The sequence below is a fragment of the Pezoporus wallicus genome, unplaced genomic scaffold (assembly GCF_028554395.1).
Source record: "Pezoporus wallicus isolate ANWC-B61680 ecotype Strahan unplaced genomic scaffold, APGP_CSIRO_Pwel_v1 contig_5767, whole genome shotgun sequence".
Lineage (NCBI taxonomy): Eukaryota > Metazoa > Chordata > Aves > Psittaciformes > Psittacidae > Pezoporus > Pezoporus wallicus.
Window position 1 is genome coordinate 3922432 of NW_026640599.1, and position 23134 is coordinate 3945565.

The 23134-nt window shown below is 38.8% G+C and overlaps 1 protein-coding gene across 3 annotated transcripts in view; it reads right to left on the reverse strand.

Moving 5' to 3' along the window:
* Positions 1 to 23134, reverse strand: part of ARHGAP6 (Rho GTPase activating protein 6) — a 327191-nt gene that overhangs the window by 12532 nt on the left and 291525 nt on the right. For all 3 annotated transcript variants that reach the window (XM_057419576.1, XM_057419577.1, XM_057419578.1), the window contains exons 4-9: positions 18913 to 19169; positions 14488 to 14683; positions 11587 to 11642; positions 8479 to 8629; positions 7199 to 7347; positions 3813 to 3992 (exon numbers count right to left, since the gene is read on the reverse strand). In XM_057419576.1, the coding sequence (XP_057275559.1) occupies positions 3813 to 3992; positions 7199 to 7347; positions 8479 to 8629; positions 11587 to 11642; positions 14488 to 14683; positions 18913 to 19169 (989 nt within the window). The remainder of the gene's footprint in view (positions 1 to 3812; positions 3993 to 7198; positions 7348 to 8478; positions 8630 to 11586; positions 11643 to 14487; positions 14684 to 18912; positions 19170 to 23134) is intronic.

Here is a 23134-nt window from a genome sequence, read left to right on the forward strand (position 1 = left end):
TTTCATGACATAAAAAGAATCCAAAAAAGTTCCATCAGGAAGTTCAGCTCCAACTGAAAGCATCTGCAAAACCCAAACCTAGCAGTTCTATTGAGATATTGGACTTTTACCTGAGAGAATAATCTATATTAATCTATGATACTTAGCTTGGTTTGTACTGATGGTTTCCTTGATAGATATCTACTGGGTTTTGGATTTCCTCCTGTGCAGCAATTCAATTCAGTTTAGCTAGCTAACTTGCAAATGTAGAAATGTATGTAATTATAAACTTAGAGAACTACTGGTATCTCAGGAAGATGTTACAGAATTTTAATAACTATTATTGAATTAATTTTTTAACTGGCAGTTGTGGCTGGGTAGATGGGTGAGAACTTGAAATTCAGAGACAGAACAGAAGTTAAGGCACTGCTGAAATAACAGCTGATGAGCACATACTGGGACAGATCAGAAGCCTCTGGGGTTGTCAAGACTGCAGCAGAGTAGTAGACATTCTGAGATTTTGAGGCTGGGTGTTAACTAAGTTGGAACTAGATGATCTTAAGGTCCTTTCCAACCTTAACGATTCTATGATTCTATATCTATTGAGATACAGAAGGGTGGAGAGACACCTGAAAGTGCCTCCTTTGTGCTGACTCTTGCTACTGATGTGACACAGAGAGGCAGCATGTGACAGCCTCTGGAACAGGGAGGCCAAGGTAGCTTTTAACAGTAAAAATAAGAAATTTCAGTGCTTCTTTGGGCCTGGATTTGGGTGCTTGTAGATGAAAATGCATGATCAAGCTGCTCTTCTCTATCTTCCATGCCAAGTCAAAGGCAATGAGACAAAGTGGGGTTGAGTTGTGCCTCCCCACATTCAGCTACTGGGCACAGTTCAGAAACTGGCAAAGAACAGTCCTTTGTACATTCCCATAAAATGTTTTCATGTATCCCTAAGACTCACTGAAATAGACAAGATTTGGATATGAAAGGCCTTAACCTCAATGAAGCAAGCACAGAATTCATCTTTTATATGAAATCCACATGTTTGCATATTACTGATGTCAATAATAATTGCTTAATAAAACCAGTCCCGGGTTGTCCTGACAAACAGAACCTTCCTAACCCACCAATGCATCAGAATCATTGTGATATTGTGGTCTGGGAGCTACAACACATCCTGGTACCCTAGGTTTTACTTCACAAATGTTCTAGTTTCAGTGCTGAAGCCAATCAGTTTTATAACCTACACACACACAAAAGTAACGGGGGTGGGGTGGGGGTGGGGTGGGGGAACACACAACAAAACCCAAACAAAAAACCACCTTAGCAGCAATACACTGTATGTTATAGCTACAGCTGAATGCTTGAGTCCAGATGTTTTCCTTTTGTAAGTAGCACAAATATCAAGTACAAACAGCAGTTCTGGTTTGGCCCCACTCCCATGGGTCTGGAAAATGAACTGCTGCTGCCTCATTCCAAATGATCAGAGTTTTACTACAATTACATGTACAAGTCTTTTCCTTTTGATGCACCTATTACCAAAGGATGCACTGGGCTATTTATCTTCAGAATACAAAGAGTCTCTCTGCGCTGCCAATGAAAACATGAAAAAGATGAAAGTAGACCCTGGTAGAACCTTTATAAAACATGAACTATGAGCAATTTGACACAATGCTACAGATCAAATATCATATGTGAATCTACACACTACTTCAGAAAACAGGCAGAACTTGCCATGTTGTTTGTATGGCAATGGGATGAGGGAAAGCACCCAGAGACCCTCAACTGGTAGACATTTCTATACATTTCACATGAATGTATTTTAGCTTTCAGGAGTGTCTGTGATAAATTTGTCCTTCTCTTACATGCAGCTAGCCTCTCATTTTGGAATCTGATTCTAATCTTCTCCACAATCTAAAAAGCTACTCTGGAAAACAAAAAAAAACCTCCTTGCCCCTCCCCCCCCCCCCCCCCCCCATTTTGTTTAACTTTCCAATGAAAATACAAGCACTGAAGAGATAAAGAAATAAAGGAAAAAAAATCCCTCACGGTTAAAAGAGACTATATGTAGGTTAGACTAACCCTAAGCCCCACCTTTTCCACACTGAAAGTCAGAATGCGTGCTTAAGTATTATGTGCTGAGATGTGGTTGTGCTGTAAAATGTTCTTAAAGAGAAACAACAATAAGAAAACTCCAAGCATTATTTTTAACTTGCTGGTGTCATCCATACTGTGGGCCAGCAGACCTTCACACAAGAGTAGTTCTGTCCCTTTCTTTTCCTGCTGTGGAAGGAAAATTAGCACCTGACGTTATTCCAAACTGTGAAAAGCATTAAAAAAGATAAATAATAATAATAAATAAATACTGCTGAGTGTCTCACTGGAACAAGAATTAAAATAAAGCAAAGGATATAATGAAAGGCAACACAGTGTGATGGAACAGACGAGAAAACCACAAAGAAGTTCATCTGGGACTAAGACTGATAGGTAGAGCTTGCGACTGCTTTCTCACTCTCCCTGTTAGAACCTGGTAGACACCTTCCCCTTACAGTACTATGGGGCCATCAGTCCCACATGCCCACAGTCCAGGCTTGACCACCTTCTCCCATCAAGGTATTCAGCACTCAGCTTTGCTGGAGCACTAAAGAAATTTCACAGTATTCTTCCTCTTGCTCTGGGAACTGATCTCCTCAGTGTATCATACAGTGCTGCTTACTTTCAAGACACAACAAACAAAGCTATTTTCACCTTTTCTAGACTGCTGGTTAAGACATGTGTGCCTCCTAAAATGAAGACAGGAGAGTGCCCATCGCTAGGTCTAACTGGCCTCTGCTACCTGAGGGCGGAGGGCTCTCTCAGGAACAAGTCATACTGAGCTGACCTATAATTCTGTAGACAAAAAGAGGAAAAAATAAAGCCACAGAATGAACTGTTCAGTTAACTTCTAGGCACAAGGAATGCAATTTAACTAAGCCACACCTTAAGTAAACAACATGTGCAAATCAAAAGTCATCATCCTTTTTATGAACTTCCTCATCTCAGCAAGAGAACAGAAAGGAACTGAGGAATAACTCAGATTCATGTTTTGCTCCTCTTACCCAACTGACAAACGAGAAAGCTTTGTCCTTACTCCCCATCCAATCAACAGGAAAGCCTTCAGTATGGGAGGCTGTTCCTTAACCAAGGATCTCTTACTCCCTGCAGAAACACTTTCTCTCTGACTTCCAAAACCAAGAGGTGAAAAGCTTACTTCCAGTCTTGTCTTCAAAACTAATGAGCAATGATAGTACATTGTTCAGTGTACAAGTGAAGAGCCAACCCCATCATTTCCACAGACAGAAATCTTCTAAGGAAGATACTCTTATCTACATAGAAACTGTTCCAGGCAACACATTTTTAACACTACAGTTTACTTCAAAGCATTCCCCTTGACAACAGATTACTTTTTCTACTAATAATAATTGATCAAATAATATTTCTACCAATTATTCCCAATTATTTTAGGAAAAAAAATTTTCATTGTGAGGGTGGTGAGGCACTGGCACAGGTTGCCCAGAGAAGTTGTGGCTGCCCCATCCCTGGCAGTGTTCAAGGCCAGGCTGGATGGGCCTTTGAACACCTGGTCTAACAGAAGGTGTCCCTGCCCATGGAAAGGGGGTTGGAACTGGATGATCTTTAAGGTCTCTTCCAACACAAACATTCTATGGTTCTATGACCCTGATTTAATGCAGTTTCCTCAGTTTACTTCCTCCTAGTCTACTTTAATACCAAGCAGGTATTTCCCCATTTAACTTAAAAATGGATAGGAGTAATGTGAAGAAACATCCACCTACCATGAAAAGGGCTTCATAGTTTTCAATCATCTTTTGTACAACAGCTATGATAGCAGTACTCTCTTCAGCTCGAGCAGAGCTCTGAACTGAGAATTCTTTGTCTGTAGATTTCTGCTTGTGCAACAAGTTAGGGCCAAAGATGGTAGCCAGGTTAAGTGATGTCATTTTGTTCCCAGTAATCTAGAAAACAGAATACAAATGAGGTGGGGTCTTCTAGGGTCTAATGTATACAGATATGTATATACACATATCTACACACACACACACTCTCTCATTCTCTCCCCCCTGATTTGACAGATGCTTCATTCATCAAAACCAGAGTGCTAGTCAAATAAAAAATGAACAATTCTTAGAAATGTTGAAACACCCTGTTTGGACATCTCTGCAACAAGCACTGTGGATTTTCTGGACACATTTTCAAGTGGATTGGAAGAGTAGAAGGTGGAAGTGCTGCCTGGCCTTAATTCTCCAGAAATTTGGCAGTGATATACTTCTGAACTCAAGGAAACCTCCCTACTTCTCCACCTCAGCATATTACTGTCTTTTAGGAACACATACTGAAAACTATTAAGCTTTCTCCAGTAGCACATAAGATCTGAAAAAGATATAGTGAGGAAAAGCAAGCTTTTCTATGTTTAAACAGTTTAGATAATAAGCAGCATGCTTGTTATTTTCATTAGTATTTTCCTGCATTTTTGCCTCTTTCCTAGGACATACCGAATGTTTACTTGTTGGGTGGACTTTTGTTTTGCTTTTGGGTTGTTTTTTTACTATTTTCCTACTTTTATAACTCTGCTCAAAGACATAATAGTGACCTGAGTTTCAATGAAGTAGGCGGCTAGGAATACATACTAGACTAGTCAGAAATTATCTGAAAAAGGTTATACAGGTTATTAAATGAAAACTGTCATTCTCATATCTGTGATTAGACTACTTTTTTTCTCTTCTATTCTTTTAACAGAGCAAAAAGCAGGGATCATGTGCTTCCAGTCTGTGTCTCCACTTTGTTGCTATTCTGGGAATGCAGAAGAAGATGCCAGCAGTTTGACTACATAAGACTGTAAGTGAATTTCAGCTGTTGATGCAGTATTTCTTGCAGGCTTTTCAAAAAATATGAGAGTTGCTTTTCATTTGTTTCAGTTACCTCTGAATTAATTAATTTTTAAAAAGGACAGAAAGAGGCACCAAAAAGAGGCAGTAAAATCAGCATTTGAAGAAATAAGTGCTACAAAACTAATCTTTTCAAAGTAGTATTTATTTATTTTTTATTTGGGGATTTACCAAATACTCTAGCCAAGCTTACAACTGTGCACTGACAGCACCTGGTTTGTTTTTTAAAGAGCTCAACTAGACTGCATAGAGATGACAGTAAAAAGAGTTTCTTTTATTGGTGGGACTACTGGGTAATCTTGGAAAGACATGCACTATGTAGGTGCATGGGCACTCATAAAAACCATGTAGGTTCTTTGTTTAGAGATTCATCTTAGCATGACTGTGAGTACAGCACGCTCCCTTATTTGTGCACCAGTGTGCACCTGGCTGTTTTTTGGGTGAGCTGCTTTTTAAACACTGCAAGAGTAATGAGCCACCAATGAGGCACAGGCACGCAGTGCCTCAAGTGTGCCAGGGGCAGCCTCCGGCTGTGCCTGGATCTGCATGTGCAGGCTCTTTGTACAAACAGTGAGTCTTTTCTTAAGGGCAGCCTCGGGGCATCCCTGAAAAAAATGCTGTCAACGTATTAATAAAGTTAGTCATCCATCTTCATCTTTGTGACAGAAGGGCTTTTGAAAGAAATTGTGAAGAGGGCCTATGTGCCAAAGCCCTGGCTGTTTTCCTTCCAGTGATTGCAAACAGTCTGATAAAGCACTTTCTCCTGCTCTGTATGCCTTTATTCACTTAATTATTCATGAATAGCTTAAATAATTGCAAGCAGAATACTGTATTATCTATAAAAGATATCCAATTGCACATAATATTCCTGACGCTTAGAATATTGCCAAGACAGCTTACAGAAACTTGGCTTGCCAAAATACCTGTAGCAGAGCTGATGCACTGTTAAGGGGAATGAAAATGCCTTTAATACAACTGTCAGGCCAAACCAGCTCTTTCAAGCAGCATTCTCTAGCCCTGCAATAAGATCATTTTGGGTATATTCCTGAACCAACACAGAACTCTTCGCAGGACCACAGGGACCACGACCGTAGCTGTCTTATACATGTTTTTAAGCACAGTAAAATTGTTATGAGCTGCTTTTTAAAAAAAAACTTTTATTACAGCAGTGTAGGTGTTTAATCAACTCCTTACTGAGGCAGAAATAAAAGCATTTAAAATGGATTTAAAAGTGAAATAGGCACATTGGAAGCTAGGACTTGAGGCACAAATGCTGCAAAACTCAGTCTCAAAGTGTCAATTTTTAAAACCAGCCAACAGCAAAAGGTGTCCAAATGCGACAGAATTCATCAGGGTTTTCCATCTGGAAGACAAAATTCTCTAGGAGTTTCAGAAGAGCCTCAGCAGTAATCTCAGAAGTAGTCTTTACTGCCGTTTAGGTGACAGAGAAGTCTTTCCCACAGATAAACTGGTACAATTTTGCCAAGCAGCGACAGACTGTATCCATCTCACTTGGAGCTAAGAGATTCACCACCTTTGGCAAAGCATTTTTCTAGTAGAAAACGGGAAGCCTGGATTTTCTCATCTTCTCTAGTGTGAATGGTGCAGATGCACACACGTGAATGTTCAGAAGTACAGCTCAGCTGCTCAGCTATGGGTGTTCTTGTCTCTGCAGGGGGGTCACTCCAGCCTCTCACTGAATTTGGTCCAAAAGCAACAGAAGGAACACAGCAAAGATGGACCCTGACTCCAGCTAGTGTTTAGGTCTGCCAGTTGCAAGGACACAGATGGAGTTCCTGTCCCTTTCCATTTTTCACTATCCAGCTCACACAGCAAAGCTAAAAGGAGCCAAGAAGTGAACTGCTAAGTCTAAAAGTTACACAAGAAAACAACACGAGAGAACGAAAAGAGAATGAAAATGCATATTCTTGACTGCCTGCAACTTACTGGTGGTTTTTTGTCTATAGAATATAATAGGATAAAAGAAGAGGGAGTAGTGGGGAAGGACGAATAACATTAACATTAACAAGGTCTATGATGGTGTGAATCTCCCAAAGGAAGCAGTAGATGCTTCACTGATTAAGTCATATGAAAATTACACTTTCACATACCTAAGAACACAGTAAGCAACTAAATGGTAAATCTGCCATCAATAATATGAAATCTGTTCCATTTTTCAAGGGTACGCCACCACTGTGTTTGTTTCACAGCTTTAAATATCTTGTTTCAGATCATGAATTAAACAAAGCCAAAGGACACAAGTGACCACGACTTACCTCTTGGCCATCTTTGTCTGTGGTGTCTTCTGCATGACCAGCCACTGTGGAAAGGAACTGCAGCAGCCGGTGCAGGGTATCGCAGTTACAGGGAGGTAGAAGATAAATGAGAAGCTGTAAGGTGCTTAGCTGTTCATCTGGCTCTAATACTAAGAGGGGAAAAAATTGAATTTTAAGAAAATCACTCCAACTAGCCTAAAAGCAGAACAAATATACTGTTACCAGCCCAAAGAAAGGTGTAAGAATAGCTTTGTTTAAGGATCTTTACTTATAAATTCAAAAGAAAAAGATAAAACTCTAAGGACATATAAAAAGTGAACAAGTACTGTAATGGGATTTTTGCCTCGGTTGGTCAACTTTTTGCTCACAGATTCATAGGAACTTTTCTCAGAGAGAAAAATTGGTGTTGCATGCTCCATCATTGTCACTGCACACAATAATTCTGCTTAATTACTAAATTCATTTAGGTAGAGCTACAGGTATATATGGGACACTGCTGGGAAGCATTGCAGTCAGGTTTATACCTTAGCCATTTTAAATGGGTTTTCTTACAATTTCATATCTTGCAGAAGTAATAGGGAGACTGGAAAAGCAACTAGAGATATGAAGGATGTTCTGCAGCCACCATCACCTTAGCCATCTAAAATGCAACGGCAGCCAATGACAAAGGTGGGACAAAGGCAGGATCTCAGACATGAGGGCTAGAAAGAATCCGAAGAACACATACCAGGCAGCAGCTTAAGCTTGAAGAGTACAACTTTACTTTTTCCCAGACCTGTGATAGCCTACACTCAGGTCTCAGGCAACACATTTGGGAGTATTTCATAGGGTGGCTCTGAGGACCATTAACTATGATGAAACTTCAGCTTTTGAAACCAGTTTTTGAGGACAGACTGGAATTTTGGTCAGTGAACGGCTTTGAAACTTAAAAGCATTAATGGTGCTAAGATACCAGGATTCAAATGTGAGTCTGTCACCTGCTACTGCTGAACCAATGAAAAGGTCAGGATTTAAAAGACAGTACAAATTATATCCTATATACAAATGCAAAAATAGGTATAATAAGTTAAATCTTTGTTGCTTTAGTTTTCTGGGCTATACTTAACCTGTAAGAAAACCAAGGAAAGATTTCAGCAAATTTATACTACACAAATACTTGGAGCAAATAAAAGCTAGAGAATTAAATGTACAGAAGAATAGATATATGGTTAGTAGAGATCAAAGAATTCAAACAAGTGAGCTTTTGAAGAATCAGTAAATCAAGATGCTGTAGAGCTCACAGAGAGTGTTGATGAAAGGTGTGTAAAGTTCTCTGGTGAGAAGCGGGTCAGGCATGTCACGCAGAAATTCTTTTAACAAAGCAGCAACATCATGAATGCTGTGCTCTTCGTCTAATACAACGTCTATGCCCCGGTCAAACTCTTCACGTAACTGAAAGAGATCATGACACAAAGATACAGTCACTTATCGTCCCAATTAGCACATCCCAACAGAGAAAATCTTTTCAGGTGTAGATCTGTTCATTTTCACTTTCAGGTTTGGATATGACTAGTTTTTAGTCAGGTCAAAGATATAATTAATGTCTACTTGCTGCTTGTTCCATGATACATAACTTAAGGTTTCTACTGACTGTAATAAAATCCAATTCTTTTTTTCCAGAAAGTATATGAAAAAATATGCCCAAGTGAATATAATTTTTTTGAGAACGCTAAGATTAATATCAAATGCAGAAACCAGACAAACAAGGAAAACTGCAAGAAAAGGCTTTCTAGTACCACTTTCCTGCATTATCCCTAGATTTTAGGGCCAGAAAAAAACTAAAATTACCTTTTGCAACATTTACTTTTTTGTATGAAAAATAAGATAATGTCAATAACCACCAAACTCACATTTCTCTCATGATTTAGGACATACTTAAGCATAAGCAGTAAGCAGCTAAGTTCACTAAGGCTTCATGGCATTTCTCCACACACATCTTGTTCTGTCTTCCTATTTTAGGGTGTTAACAAAAAGCAAGCTAACACCATTATGAGGTATGACTACTTTTTTGCAGCTACAGTCCTCAGACAAATTCTGTACAATTCAAAGGCATCACACTTCTCAAAGGCAGAAGAAATCCTTCTTCCACGTCTGATATGTCTCATGAAAAGAATATTAAAAAAAAAAAAAAAAGGAGAAAAGCCTGTCTTTCTGAAGAGATTTCCCAGCACCAAGAGAAAAACAATTTCTTCAGGCTGGGAGCTCCACCTTCTACTTTCTTTCATTTTGAAAATAGTCAAGATGTTTTAAAACTACTTCCTATGAAAATTTTGTATCTTTGCTAATATTATGAGGTATCACGACCACATATATCTTCTCAGAGATTAATTATATCTATCCAGAAGGCTGCTTCTGCACTTACTGCCCCGAAGCATCTGAGGGAAAAGAAATTTGGACTTCCCAAATAGCTGTCTAAATCATAAATTGCTGACACAGACTGAATATGGCACTTCTGCTCTCATATACTGTGAGGCCTACTGAGATGTCCTAATTAGCACAATATCAGATAATCATTGGTGAAACATGGCCACATTTCAGGCCCAGGTATCACAGCTGTTAAAAACCATACATTTCTGAGTTTAAACTTTAGGTGTCTCAAACTTCATTCATAGCGAATACTTTCAGACTTTTGGAAAATACACTTCAAGCATCCACTGATGCTTAAGACGTGAGAGCTGAGGACATCTGTGTTGGGAGAGGGGATGGGAGTGCAGAGTTCCATCCATGTCAGTTTTCATCCTCAAGGTCTGGATGCTGCTTTGTTCTACATCCCACTGAATGTTAAGGAGATGGTTTGTAATAGACAAGCTTGCTCTAGATTTTCTCTTCCCACTGGCACATGCATTTACTTACGTATTTATTGAAACAAACTATAGTTGAAATAGGACATTTTCTAACTAGGGAAGGAAAGGAAACAAAACTATGCCTATTTTATACACAAGAAAAACTAATGAACAGCTGCAAAAGTACACCAAAATCTGAGTACTGGGTTTGGCTTTCCATGGTTCAGAAAATGAGTGGAATTTTAATTGGATCCAGACTTTCCCATGTGTTCATGTTGACAGCATTTATTATTGTAACTGCAAGGTCCAAGCTGATGCTTCCATGTTGTTTAATGGGATATATTAGTCTGTGTAACAGAATACATAAATACCCAAATCTCTTGTTTTCCTCAGCTTTTGAAAACACAGTAAAAGCTGGGGAAAGTTATTGATGTTCAAAGTAAGGCTTAGTTTACAAGTAAGTGATACAAGCTCTCTGCTTTTTCCCCAGAGGTATGATGCAAATGTACTCACCCCTGAATGATAATATATGTTTTGACATTGAAGTTTGTAATGCAAACAGCAGGCAACTTACTTTTTAATACTTTATCTAGTTCAGTTTTGATCTAACAACTGCCTCTGCAGACCATTAATGTTTTAGCTTTGTGGAACACCAGCCACTCAGCTAAAGAATAAGCTACAAAGCAGTCGGCTATAGTGTCCTACCATCCAGAATCAAGTCAGTTTAGATATTCAAGGTAACCTTCCAGAGCACCAGACATCATACTGTATAGTCTTTGCAACAAATACTATTATTTCTGGGATCAGATGAATTTAAGCTTTCTTTTCCTTTTTCCCAATTGAACTTTTTGGTCTTCCTGGCAGGGGTATTTTCCTGTAATGTTTTATACCCTCCCTAAGCATCACGCAGCCATTAAGCACTATTCTCTACTGCTCTAATTCAACGGGTATTCCAACTTATGGGAATAACGATGTCATATCTAAGGCTGAGAAAACACCAACTTCTGACTTTTTCTCTGGAGCCTAACTGTACACTCTCTTTGTTTTTCAACATTTGGCTGAGACTAGCACTTGGATGGGTCTGCCCTGACCTTCAAATTTAACAGGGGTAAAAGAAAGGTGATATTTGTGAGCAGCAATCTGAGGGTCAAAGAGATCGTTCTGTACTTGCATATTTCCTCATACTGTGAGCTTTCAAAAAAAGGATTTACAGTTTGGGTTTACTTTGGGAGCTTCAGCTGAGATGAAACTAGCAGCCAAGCTTGGGTTTTTTTTCCCTATGGTGTAACCTTTGGAAAATTTCATCACTGTAGTCTATTTGGATCTCCAACCCTGTTCTACCTCAAAGCAAAACATACAGACTGTTAACCTGATGAGAACCTGACAAGTATTTCACCAGATGTAAAAGATGGCCTGTTAGTCGCCATCAAAAAAAAACCCCAATAAAGTCACTGACCCAGAAAGCCTGAATTTCACCAGGTGAAAGATAGGAAGGAAACCACTTAACAGAAAGGTATCATGCTTGTTTGGGTATCATAGCTAATGGGAAAAAGCGTACCAACTCACCTGTCTTACTCTCTTTTTTGAGCTTCCAACTCTGAATATTCCTACTGTCTGGAGACCTGCAAGTGTAGCACATCAGACAACTGTTTTATTGTTTAGTTTTCTGCTGAAAATTGCATTGAACCAAAGCTGTCTGGGCTATGTGTATTTAAAAGAATAAAAATCCCACATTGTATTTATCTACATACCTGTACATACACTGCTGAGGCAAAACTCAGTTGTCTTGAAATAAGAAACTATTCACTGCCATTTTTAAGGGTGTCCCATCACCTAACCTTGCAAAATGACATCTCCATGACCTCATAACAGCCTTACAATATCTGAAGGGGTCCAATATCTGAAGGGGGTCTACAAGGATGCTGGAGAGGGACTCTTCATCAGGAATTGTAGTGATTGGAGAAGGGGTAATGGGTTCAAACAAAAACAGGAGAAGTTCAGGCTGGATGTAAGGAGGAAGTTCTTTACCGTGAGGGTTGTGAGGCACTGGAAAAGGTTGCAATGTTCCATTCCTGGCAGTGTTCAAGGCCAGGATGGACAGAGTCTTGGGTGACATAGTCTAGTGTGAGTTGTCCCTGCCCATGGCAGGGGTGTGGAACTAGATGATATTAAGGTCCTTTCCAACTCTAGTCGATGATTCTTGAGATGCCATTTTAGTAGTGTTACTGCTACTCTGCGAGGCACTGACATGAGGTGGCACTTGCAGGACTGACACCAAAGGAAACAGGCAATAAAATAACTAAATAATTTGGCACACTGAGCTATGGCTTTGGATACAGGAAGCAGTTTGTTTTGGGGGTTACCCACATGCTCTGCAGTGCCTGTAAAGACAAAGCTGAGAGCTTCCCTCAAAGAGACATAAGTAGGGCACTCCGGCTGATTACGAGAGGGAAGAGCTCCACTTGGGAGTTGTGTGCAGCTTACAGGATAGGAACAGCCATTATATAATCCTATAATGGCTTATAAAGAACTACCGTTGTACTTCAAAGTGCATCTTGTGTCATTTAGATACTGGAAATGGCTGTGGCCTGGTATTCCATTAGCAATCAGTTCAAACTTTCTTCTAGCCCTATAGAGATAGCAGAATATCAAGCAATTGATAACATGGTTGTTGAGTGGACATACTTTGCCAAGTAACAGAAAGTAAAAAATTTCAGAGTAAATGCCACCTTAGAGGTGACATGGTTTTTAGCAATGAGAACGTGAGTAGAAATGCTAAGGGACTCAAGCAGTTGTGTACCTAATATCATTTTGCACAGTTACACATTTTTTGCAAAAAAATGAAATTGTCTATAAATTGAAAGGTTTATGGTCTAACAAAGGCCACTCCGCAACATTCTTTTTCTCTACTTACTTACAAGAGATATAAAATAACCTCGCAAAACAAATGCCCTTTGTAGGCAACAAGGCTACACTTGCTTGTTAGAGACGTGTAGCTTCACAATAGTGCTTGGAGTTGCAGATACTCAGCACAGATGATCAGGTAAGATTATGCCCTTTAGTCACAACATAACAACTCCCTTCAAATATTCTTTATCTTTGGTTAAGAAAAGATTAGCCTGATGAAATAACATTTAGTAAACTCAGGAACATTGGCAGGGAAACACCTGAGAAGGAGATATTCATATTGGGCAAAAACTGGATGATCAAGTGACATAAAATCACAGTATCCAAAGGATATTCAGCTGGATAGCTTTTTTGGCTGACTTAAACACTTTTATGTTCTCCAAACTCAGCTACCCTTGCTTAAAGGAAGTAATTCATCTCAATTTACTCATCCACACAATCACTTGTCAGCTATGGTATCTTATCTCTGTAAAAGGCTAACAATGACTCTTTTTCCTAGAGTTCATTTATACATTTGTATGTAATACAGTTTTCAATTATGTATTGTAAAAGCTTTGCATTGTTGTTTAAATCGCAGTCCTCATCCGCGAAAGCCTTTCATTCAGAGTCAGTAAATGATTTCTTTCTGATCAAGTTAGGCGTCAAATGCATCATCTGGTGTTGCAATCATCATTACTTAATGGTTTATTTATTACCTGGCCATGTAATAGCTCTGTCTTGCTGTGGTCAAGTTATTTCAATTCTCATTAAAAATCTTTACAAGACTAAGATACATTGGGAGAGATGTTGGATAGATACCTTGATTAACTATTGTTTCTGCATTACATAAAGCTGGTGGGAGGTTTGTGTCTAGACAATCGTGAAGACATGAGAAGAATATTGGCAGAAGCTTGTAATTCGCCTCAGAGAGAGCAGGCCTGATCCTGAGGCTGGTCAGGAGGACTCAGCCAGGGACAAACTGCATAGCCGGCCCACAAGCTTTGTAGAGAACAGGAAAAAGCTTCTTGGAGGTTAATGTAATTCAGCATAGGATTTTTTTCTTTCTCTGAGCTTGTATCTTCAAATGATGCTTCCAGTTATGTCTTGCACTGTAGTATAAGCAGTTAAATTAACTCTTTCACCTTAATATCCACTCGTTTGTGAAGAATGATTCCAGGCTGACTGGCACACTTTAGACTTTCATTCTCAAGGTATGGGTAAACCTGTGGGGTATGATGAGCTGTTCCTGCACCTGTGGGGTATGATGAGCTGTTCCTGCAGAACTGAGCATTCCAGTTGGAGATGAACAACCTCTAAGAAATGTCTCTTCCCCCATGCTGTATGGTCCAGTTTGCAAGCTTGTAGCATAGATCACTAGTCTGGGAAGGTGTCATCTATGTGATTATTTGTGAAACAGTATCTTTAGCAAAAGTGAATTAGGAGGCAAATTAGGAAGGAAAGCAATTTACTGTCAAAGATGTCCTTGCAATTGGAAGCATATACTTGCTTCTCAAAATGTGCAATTATTTATAGGATAGCAAAAGTATATCTGCCACTCTTGGGAAAATGAAATATTCTTACCATGCTTTTCCAAGTGCTGACAGCAACTATCTACAAGCCGGGGAACCTGCCTGTAAATAGGGTTCAGACTTAGTTTCTTATCTCTTGCTTTTTCTTTCTTGCTCTGTGCTTCTGCAGGCAAAGAGAGCTGTAAAGCCTCTAACAATCTTGACTGATTGTCATCAAGATCTGTAATAGAGTCCACAGACATTGCACCCTGTAAAATACACACACATAGAACAATCATTAGGTCTGAAGATATATAAACATCACAGGATCTTATCTAACAAAGACTTTTGCCTACCTGCATTTTAAACAACCTAATATAAAAAATACAGTTTGCTACACAGGTTTTGTAAAGTAATTAAGTTATAATACCAGTGTAATGGATGAGAAAACCACAGTGGTACCAATGCTATTATTACCACACTACAACAAATGCAAATTAGATACTGAAAAAACTAAATGCTTTCTTATTCACTTGGCACACTTTTTCATTTTTGTAAGCCTGCACATACTGCAGGACATGGATGAACCATGGTCCATGTGCACCTCAGCAGCACAATATTTATGCACATGGAGATATATATATATGCATTTTTAAACCTGACTCCCTCCCTCTTCTGTAGCTTGGGACATATTATCAGTGAAAATGATGCAAATAGATTTACTACCATACACCATACACAGTTAACTAACAACACAAATACATATAACTGCAGAGATTGAGATAATCCCCACTTTATCACAAACCAAAGACAGACCAGGGAAGTAGAGGGGTAATATTTTATAGATAATTCTACTTCATGTATCCTAGTATTTTAGAATCATTAAAATTCCAATGAAATGTTTGAAAACTGTGTTTGTATTACAGCAAGGCACAGAAGTTCAAGCAGTCTGCAGGATAAAGCAGCACAAGCAGCAGGAGGTTTATGGCATGTTTCAGTGTTCAGTCTAGAAAAACAAGATTTGTTTTTCAAACCTCAAGATTACTGTCACTTCAAAATGACCATTTTCCTCAATTTTTGATTCACCTACCAGGCAAAAAAATTTTAGAGGGCATCAAAAATATTAAATATTAATAAAGCTAAAATTAAAAAAATCAATTGGAATTCTCATTTAAAATATCTACTGTAAATTTCTTTCTTTCTGAAACAATGGATACATTTTATTATAACATAAAATACACTGTAAAGGGATCCAGCACACCATCCTAAGAGAATTTATATTCCCATTCAAAACTTTGCTGACAAATCTAATTTCTTAAAAGCACACTGTTCCACTGACAGCTGTTTCATAGTCTGCTGGTGAGATCTCTATGTCTGTTAAATGAGAACTGTACAACTGCTGGTGAATTTCAAGCTCTAGAAGTATTTTCTTCCATCAGCCTGGACAACTGAACTTTACAAAGATTTCTGACTCATAGGCAACTCATACAAAGTCCACTGAGATTTCAAATTAATTAGAAAAATTTTAGTTAAAAATATCTTTTTATTTTTAATTAAAAAAAAGCATCTAATTTATCAGGTACATTTCTGTTTCTTAGAACTTAGGGAAGACTTATAAGTAAAACACAGTGAAGTATTTAGATTTTTTTGGACCCTTAAGAATGCATCTTTGATCTTGATTTCTGATGTGTCTCAGAAGTACATTTGCTTGATTCCCCTTACCATTTCTTGTCAAAAGGAAGCAAACCAAAACACACACAAAAAAACCAAACCCCAAATCAAACAAGAATCTCTGGCTGTGATCCATGTCTGTACAATTCCAACTGCAATTTTTTTTTATTTTACAAGTTTGGGGTTTCAGACATCAAAATTAGTTGACTGACATTGAAAGCCCTAACACCATCCTCACTGCTGCAGCTCCCAGGCAGTTCCTGTATGACAGATGCTGACCTTTATACTCTGCCTTTACTGGTCCTTCCCTTCCTGCAGGACATCCTCACCTCATGAACCATTATTATCACAGGGCCACTTAAGTCGGATTCAGATCCCCAAAATAGATGTAAATATAGTCAGTTCACCATTATCCTTGGGCACTTTATCAAAGTTGTGGATTAACTGGCACACTGAGCTGGCTTTAGGAAGAGTGACCTTGAGCTCAGTGGCTAAAGTACAGCACTGCTTGGCAATATCAAGCCCAGACCAGCTCTGATTTTAAATTTCGAAGTGCAGAGGAAAGCAATACTAACATACTCCATGGATCCAGTTCAAACTCAGCCAGACCTACTAATTTAGGCTCAGCCAGACCTATATGATTGCTGGAGAATGATGCAGGAGATCATGCACATTGTTGCTCACTACTCCAGGACTATTAACACAGACATAGTGCTACCATGGACTGCAGTGCCCAGCAGCCAAAGAAAAATCAAGTTCCATCTACTAGGCATTACCTTTGCACAATAACGGATACCAGTCCCTAACTGAAAGCCTCAGCTGAGTGCTTGAAGATTCACCGGAATACACAAAAGTGAATGGTACAGTTGCAAAGAAGGAAATGGTAGTGATGAACATTCCCTCCAATTTAAGTGGACTCCAGTTGTCTACGGAGCATTTGTGTGAGAAACTGGTTGTATCAGTTCCATGTACTTACTTTTTTTTAAGTATTTACCCCGGCATAGTTGAAAATAAACAGTGAAACATTGCCCAAGAGATAAAAGTGCAAGCTTCCTTATGATCCCCTAAAAATCTCAAGGGAGTAGAGTAAGTACACTGATAAGCAGAAGTATAAAGGCCAAAACCAGACAAGATATGGGATGTGAGTTGATATTAATATTAAATAATTGACAATTCATGAAGTACATTACTGAATGACTGAGGTTCACTTTCAAGAGAAAATGCCAGATTTCTCTATGTCACACTGCCCACCTTCGCCTACTCTTACTTTTCTGTAGGTGAACCATGTGCTACTGCATCCTCGTGAGTATGGACTAAATGTTCAAATTCAACACCCTGAAAGCTGCAGTACTAGTATCGCCAAAAAAACCCACCCAAAACAAACAAGCAAAACACCTCCCCAAGCATCAAGGAACTTGGCCCTGGTGGAGCTTGAGCCTTTGGATATAACAAAGGGTCCAGGTTCCTTTTGCTTGCTGGCTGGTCAAATGCATGTCAGAGATATTACCACACTTGAAAAGAACATCAGATGACTCATATCTGGACACATGAGTTACCTTTCCCTCACATGAAAACAGGTTCTGAAGCCAATGGGTATGTACGGTGAATTTCTCTTTGTCACTATCCTCTGAAAGAAGTTGGTGGGTTACCCTTCATATTTCCATTCAAGCGTAGTTTGCACTTTTATTTGAACACAACTTCCTGTTCTGGACAGGTCAACAGCTGTGTGTTATGCATATGTAAGAATGCAAACATCTTCAAATATCATGCCCTCAACTATTTGCTGACAGAATGCAGACATTTCAAACTTCAGCTGACAACTAGAGGGAAAGAAGGTAGGTCACGGGGCTCTTCAATCGTCTCTTAATTTTCAACTTACTCCTGTTCTACCCATCTTAGCACCTTGGCTTGAAGGGCCCTACATAGCATGTCTCTGAAGCAGGTTTTATCCTAGGGATGAAAGAAGGTGAAGATCATAAGAAAATATTTTATTTTCCAAGGTCTGCTCTTGTACCCAATTTTTTTTCTTAAATTACTTAACATTCATTGCAAATGAAATTAAAAAGCAGTAATTCTATAATCTTTATCCCATGGTAAAAAGAAAATAAAATCTACTACTGTTAGTAGTTGCAGTGCTGAAAAACTGGAAAGCTCAGAGCATACAGAATACCACAAAAAATGGTCTACCAGGTACCTATCTGACAGGCAGGATTAACATTCAACCCAAACCATGACACTGCTGCCAAAAGCATCTTCATGCCCTGTATACAGAAACATCCTTCAAAGAGCCTGGTACAAATATACTCTGACAATTTCTTACTCACCACCAAGGACATGATCAGAATTAGACCATGGGGATTTTTATTAATACTAGGATAGGGATTAATAGATTTATTTCCAGGTTTGTAGAGCTAAATTAACAGAAACATATATATATAAATATCAATCACATAGGTTTGTTTCTTGCCCAGCTGAAAAAATTAGGTTGAAGATGGACGGAATTTGTTACATCTAAAAGACCTAGACTGGACGCAGATAAAGGGAGCGAACAGGAAGAATCTAAAAAAAAATCTTTCTAGCACTTTGCTATCTGTTACAGACTTGGACAGATCATATGACCTTTTCCCACCAGCACCAGAGAAAGATTTCTACGACAGTTAGAATTTTCTGGTATTGACCAGGCTAGATTCCACCTAAAAAAGAAATCACTGTTTGAACATGACAGAAGAAACACCCCACAGCCCACAGACACAACAGGTTTTTTTTGTGCTCCAGCTAGAGCCTTTGGACATACTGGCATGCACCATAATGTGATAAGTTTACTTACACGCCTCCTTGCTCGTGGCGCTGGCTCGGGTGTGTTTGGAGAAGTGGATTCATTTGGTGTTTCTGAGGTTGAGCTAAGAGATGAGTTACTGCTTGAAAGTTCTTTGTTCTGCCTTTTAGTTCCAAACGGCAAGAGAAAGGCCACAAAATCTGAAACATCTTTTTGCTCTTCCTTCTGAGAGTCTTGCTTGAGCTTGTAGGCCCGGTCATTAGCAATCACTTGGGACAAGGGCATTCCAAAAGCCTGGGGAACAAATTCTGCAACAACAACAAAATTAATGTTTACTGAACATCTGATATTTATTTAGCACAAAAAGAATTGAGTATTAAGCTGTTAAACAGAAAAACAATCCAAAGTCCCTTTAAATATATAATAATTCCAAGGAGGTACTGGACTGCATAATAATAATAATATTCAAATTATAAAACAATAGAGGAGATGTGCCAGGTAATTTTAGCCCATGGTACCTTAATCCTTTTTCCAGTTGGATAATGCAAGATATACCACAGAGAATCTTGGAAAAATCACTTGAGAGTAGATCTGAGATCTTAACTTCTATTGATAACAACTGCAAGTCAAGTACCTTTGGATACAACCCTCACGTTTCAGACCACTTCACCAGATTTCTCTCACAAATGCTGCAAGGCACCAGAGTCAAGAGGTACAGGAATGTGCATGGGTCTCCTTACAGGCCAGGAAGGTATGCATCTACCTGTACAGGGAGCTTGTAAATGCATACACTATTCTGACTAAGCCTCCAAGGATATGGTTTTAAAGATATGTATAAGAACTATACTGCTTTAACATACTGGTAAGATTAAACTAGTTTAATAGTGGTATATCAGTATAAAGGTCCTTTGTAACAGTACAAATATATATAGATATACAAAAATAAGTGAGAATACAGGTTCCTCTCAATTATCAAAATGAACATCATCCCATCTCACATCAATATACCTGTAATGTACAAAACCAGCACATGCTTCTGGTCTCAAAGTAAAATGCTCAAATATTACACAAAACAAGAAAAATGCTCTATCAGCCAACAACAACTAACATTGAAGTTTCAAATCTAGACCTGCCTCAGATTAGAACCAAAGCCATTGTGCCAGACTGCCAACTAGAACTTTTTGTTATCAAATGAAATGAAAAAATAGCTATTGACTCTATTAATCCTGATGAAAAAGGGTACAACTACTACTAGGTTCCAGCTTCAGACCTGACTGTATCAGGAAAAAATAAAGCACCAGATATTAAAAGCAACTGTTTCATTAATGTATCAAAAAAAGAATTAAAAAAAAGCAAAAAAAAAAAAAAAGGCAAAAAAAAGGAATTCTTGATTTTTAGACAATAGTCTAAATGATTAAAGGCTGAAGCCCCTCTGGGGACTTAAAGTACCTGACCACAGCTTTGATGACACTTTCAAATTTTATCTAGACTTGCATTACTGTTAGATTAAAGCAAGATATTGAAAGCAAGAGTATGACTCTCGAATGAGGACGTTACTAGCCTGTCGCACTAAAGAGACAAGGGCCTGTTGTTCTGATTTGGTGAGTAAAATTGCTGCTCTTTACAAGTATGAAATGTTAGACATGAGCTAACTTTGGTGGCTAGACAAAATTAAATCAGGAAGCAGAGCCTCACATATCAAGCAAGTCTGGAAGCAACCTGTGAGTAGAATGACATCTAAAAACATCTGCATTTAATTTAGGAGAAGAAAGAACATCATTACATGGGTATCAAGCAATGCAGGAATTGCCAGTTCCAGAAGTCCAGAGTTAGACCTGTCCCTCGTGTACCTAGCAGAGTGCGCCCATAGAATTATGAGAATTTAATTTTTTACTGTTCTGGATTATCTTCCCAAAGAACATTTAAGAACATAAACTTGAAACACACATAGGCAACATGTCTCCCCCTTCTGTCGTTCTATCTGTGTACTTTGTTATACCTCCAGCACCCCTATTTAACTGTCCTTCCACAACATTTCCTGAGAAAAGCCACTGAGCCAAATGAAATCCTGAACATTAAATATTTTTCTGATTTTGTCTTACAGCCACTTATACGTCCAATTGTGATAGGACAGCAGTATGTAAGCCAGTGATGCCCAACAGAATGCTGATGCCATTGGTCCTACAGTAGGATCTCATCAGTGCTTCACTGAAATACTTTCATTACAAAGACCTTCTCCCTGACTTCATTATGTAAAGGCTGGTATTTTGAGGTAGTTGCTGCTCCTCCTTGAAAGCTCTCAGGTGTGGGATGCCAGGTTTTTAATTGTTCTTGCTCAATGTGCCTGTGAAGCAGCGAAAGGATTCTGAGCCTCTACTCTAGGTTGCTTTGCTGTAGGCCTCCTCCTCAGAGGATATGAACCACTTCCCCGATTTCTCAATGTCTGGCAGAGATGAGGAACTGGATGAAAACCAACTGGCTGATTTTCAGCCTAAATACAGATGGAAGTGATGCTGGCTGGCAGTGCTAATTACGTTAAAGTATTCACAAAACCAGTAAGTTTTTGCTCTTTTGTTGAAACTAAGAGAATTGGTTGCACCCCCTGCAGACTGGCTGCAGCCTTAAGTTCCCACCAAATCTAGTGTGCCTGTGGGGGGCGGTGGTGAACATGTTTTGACCACCAGTCTTCAGAAGTATTCAATCCCAACAATTTCCTTTTTGGACAAGTAATCTCACATCCATTAAAATGAATGCTAGCTCTTTTGATATTTCAGATTAAAAAAAAAAAAAACAACAAAACAACAGAAAACCTAACCAACAAAAACAAACCAAAACCCCAAAACAAAGGAGTTGTAAATGTGCAATGAATTTTGCAACTCACTGATGGAGAGAAAGGGCACTGACTCAGACATGTAGGTTTGAGGCTCTCATCTCATAATTAAGGTAAAAGCACCAACTGACTGTTTACTGTAGACTGGGGTTCACCTCTGCTAGAGGGGTTTCATTTGCATGAAGAAATGTTCCTTAGAGCAGGGGCTCAAACTTTGGTCTGTTGTATATATACCCATTGAACGCCAAAGCTACCAAGTTAGTTACTTTCTGCAGACCAAATAAAAATTTGATCACTTACTCAATTAGAAGAGTGGGCAGTTTAAAAAGAAATTTTGTAGAAAGCACCATATAAAAATATGAAATAACCTGGCAGGCCGCACAATCAGGTTGGAAACACAGACTCATACCCTGGGCTGGCAGCACATAAGGACTTGACTTCTGATCCATTTTGTATTTTAGTGTTTATTGGCAAAGGATACAAGTTGCATTTTGGAGAAGTTCATAATTTGTCTTACCAGAAAATCCGTCTTGCAGCTGAGGCAAGTTTCTTAACAAAAATTTTGATCAAAACTGATATGCTCCTAAGAAATCTTTCTGTAGTGGTAAATCAGCATTTTCTAATAAAAAGCAGCATGACACTGAACAACTCCCAGCCAGATCAAATAAGAGTTGCAGTGATCAGAAATCCTTTTCTTTGTTAATCAAATGAGACATCCGGAACATTGACCCATGCAGTTTGTCTACTTGGCCTCATGCCACCCCATCTAAGTATAGTTTCAAAGACTTCTCTGAAGTTTCAGCTGGTGAAAATTCTGGTTTCCATCCCACAAATCATAATGGTCTATTAAAAACCAGTGAGGTGTATTCTCTAGACCTTAATGAGGCTTTCAATGCTGATGAAGTGAACAGCACACACTACAGCAACTTTGGATAGTCTCCTTAGCACTTTAAGTGCTGGTTTTATGCTGTTAAGAACCTTGTGATCAAGACCTACTGAGGCCTTTGTACTAACTCTATTTAAATGAGAGGAATAGAATGGAAGACAGCTCAGAGAATAATATGATTTAAAAGAAACATTTAAATAGGGAGGGGCCTTTAAACCAAACTCTCCATCCAGCCAGCCTGGGCAACTGTTTTGTTAATGGAAATTAATTACTTTAGGTCCATAGAGAACGATGAAAGCAAGAAAATAAGGAATATGAAAACCTTGATCCATAATGGAAATAGCAAAACTCCTTCCATCTGACAGCTCATCAAAACCATGCACTGCTTCAAGATAACACTATGTTCTCAGGATCAGTTCTACATCTGAAACTCTCTTCCCCAGCTATCTGGAGCTCTCTGACCTCCAAGGATTGATATAAAGCCTTCCCAATCACTTAAGCATTTGCTGTGGGTATGTCTTTGTTTTTTACATTTTAAAAATTAAGAGGTTCTTCAG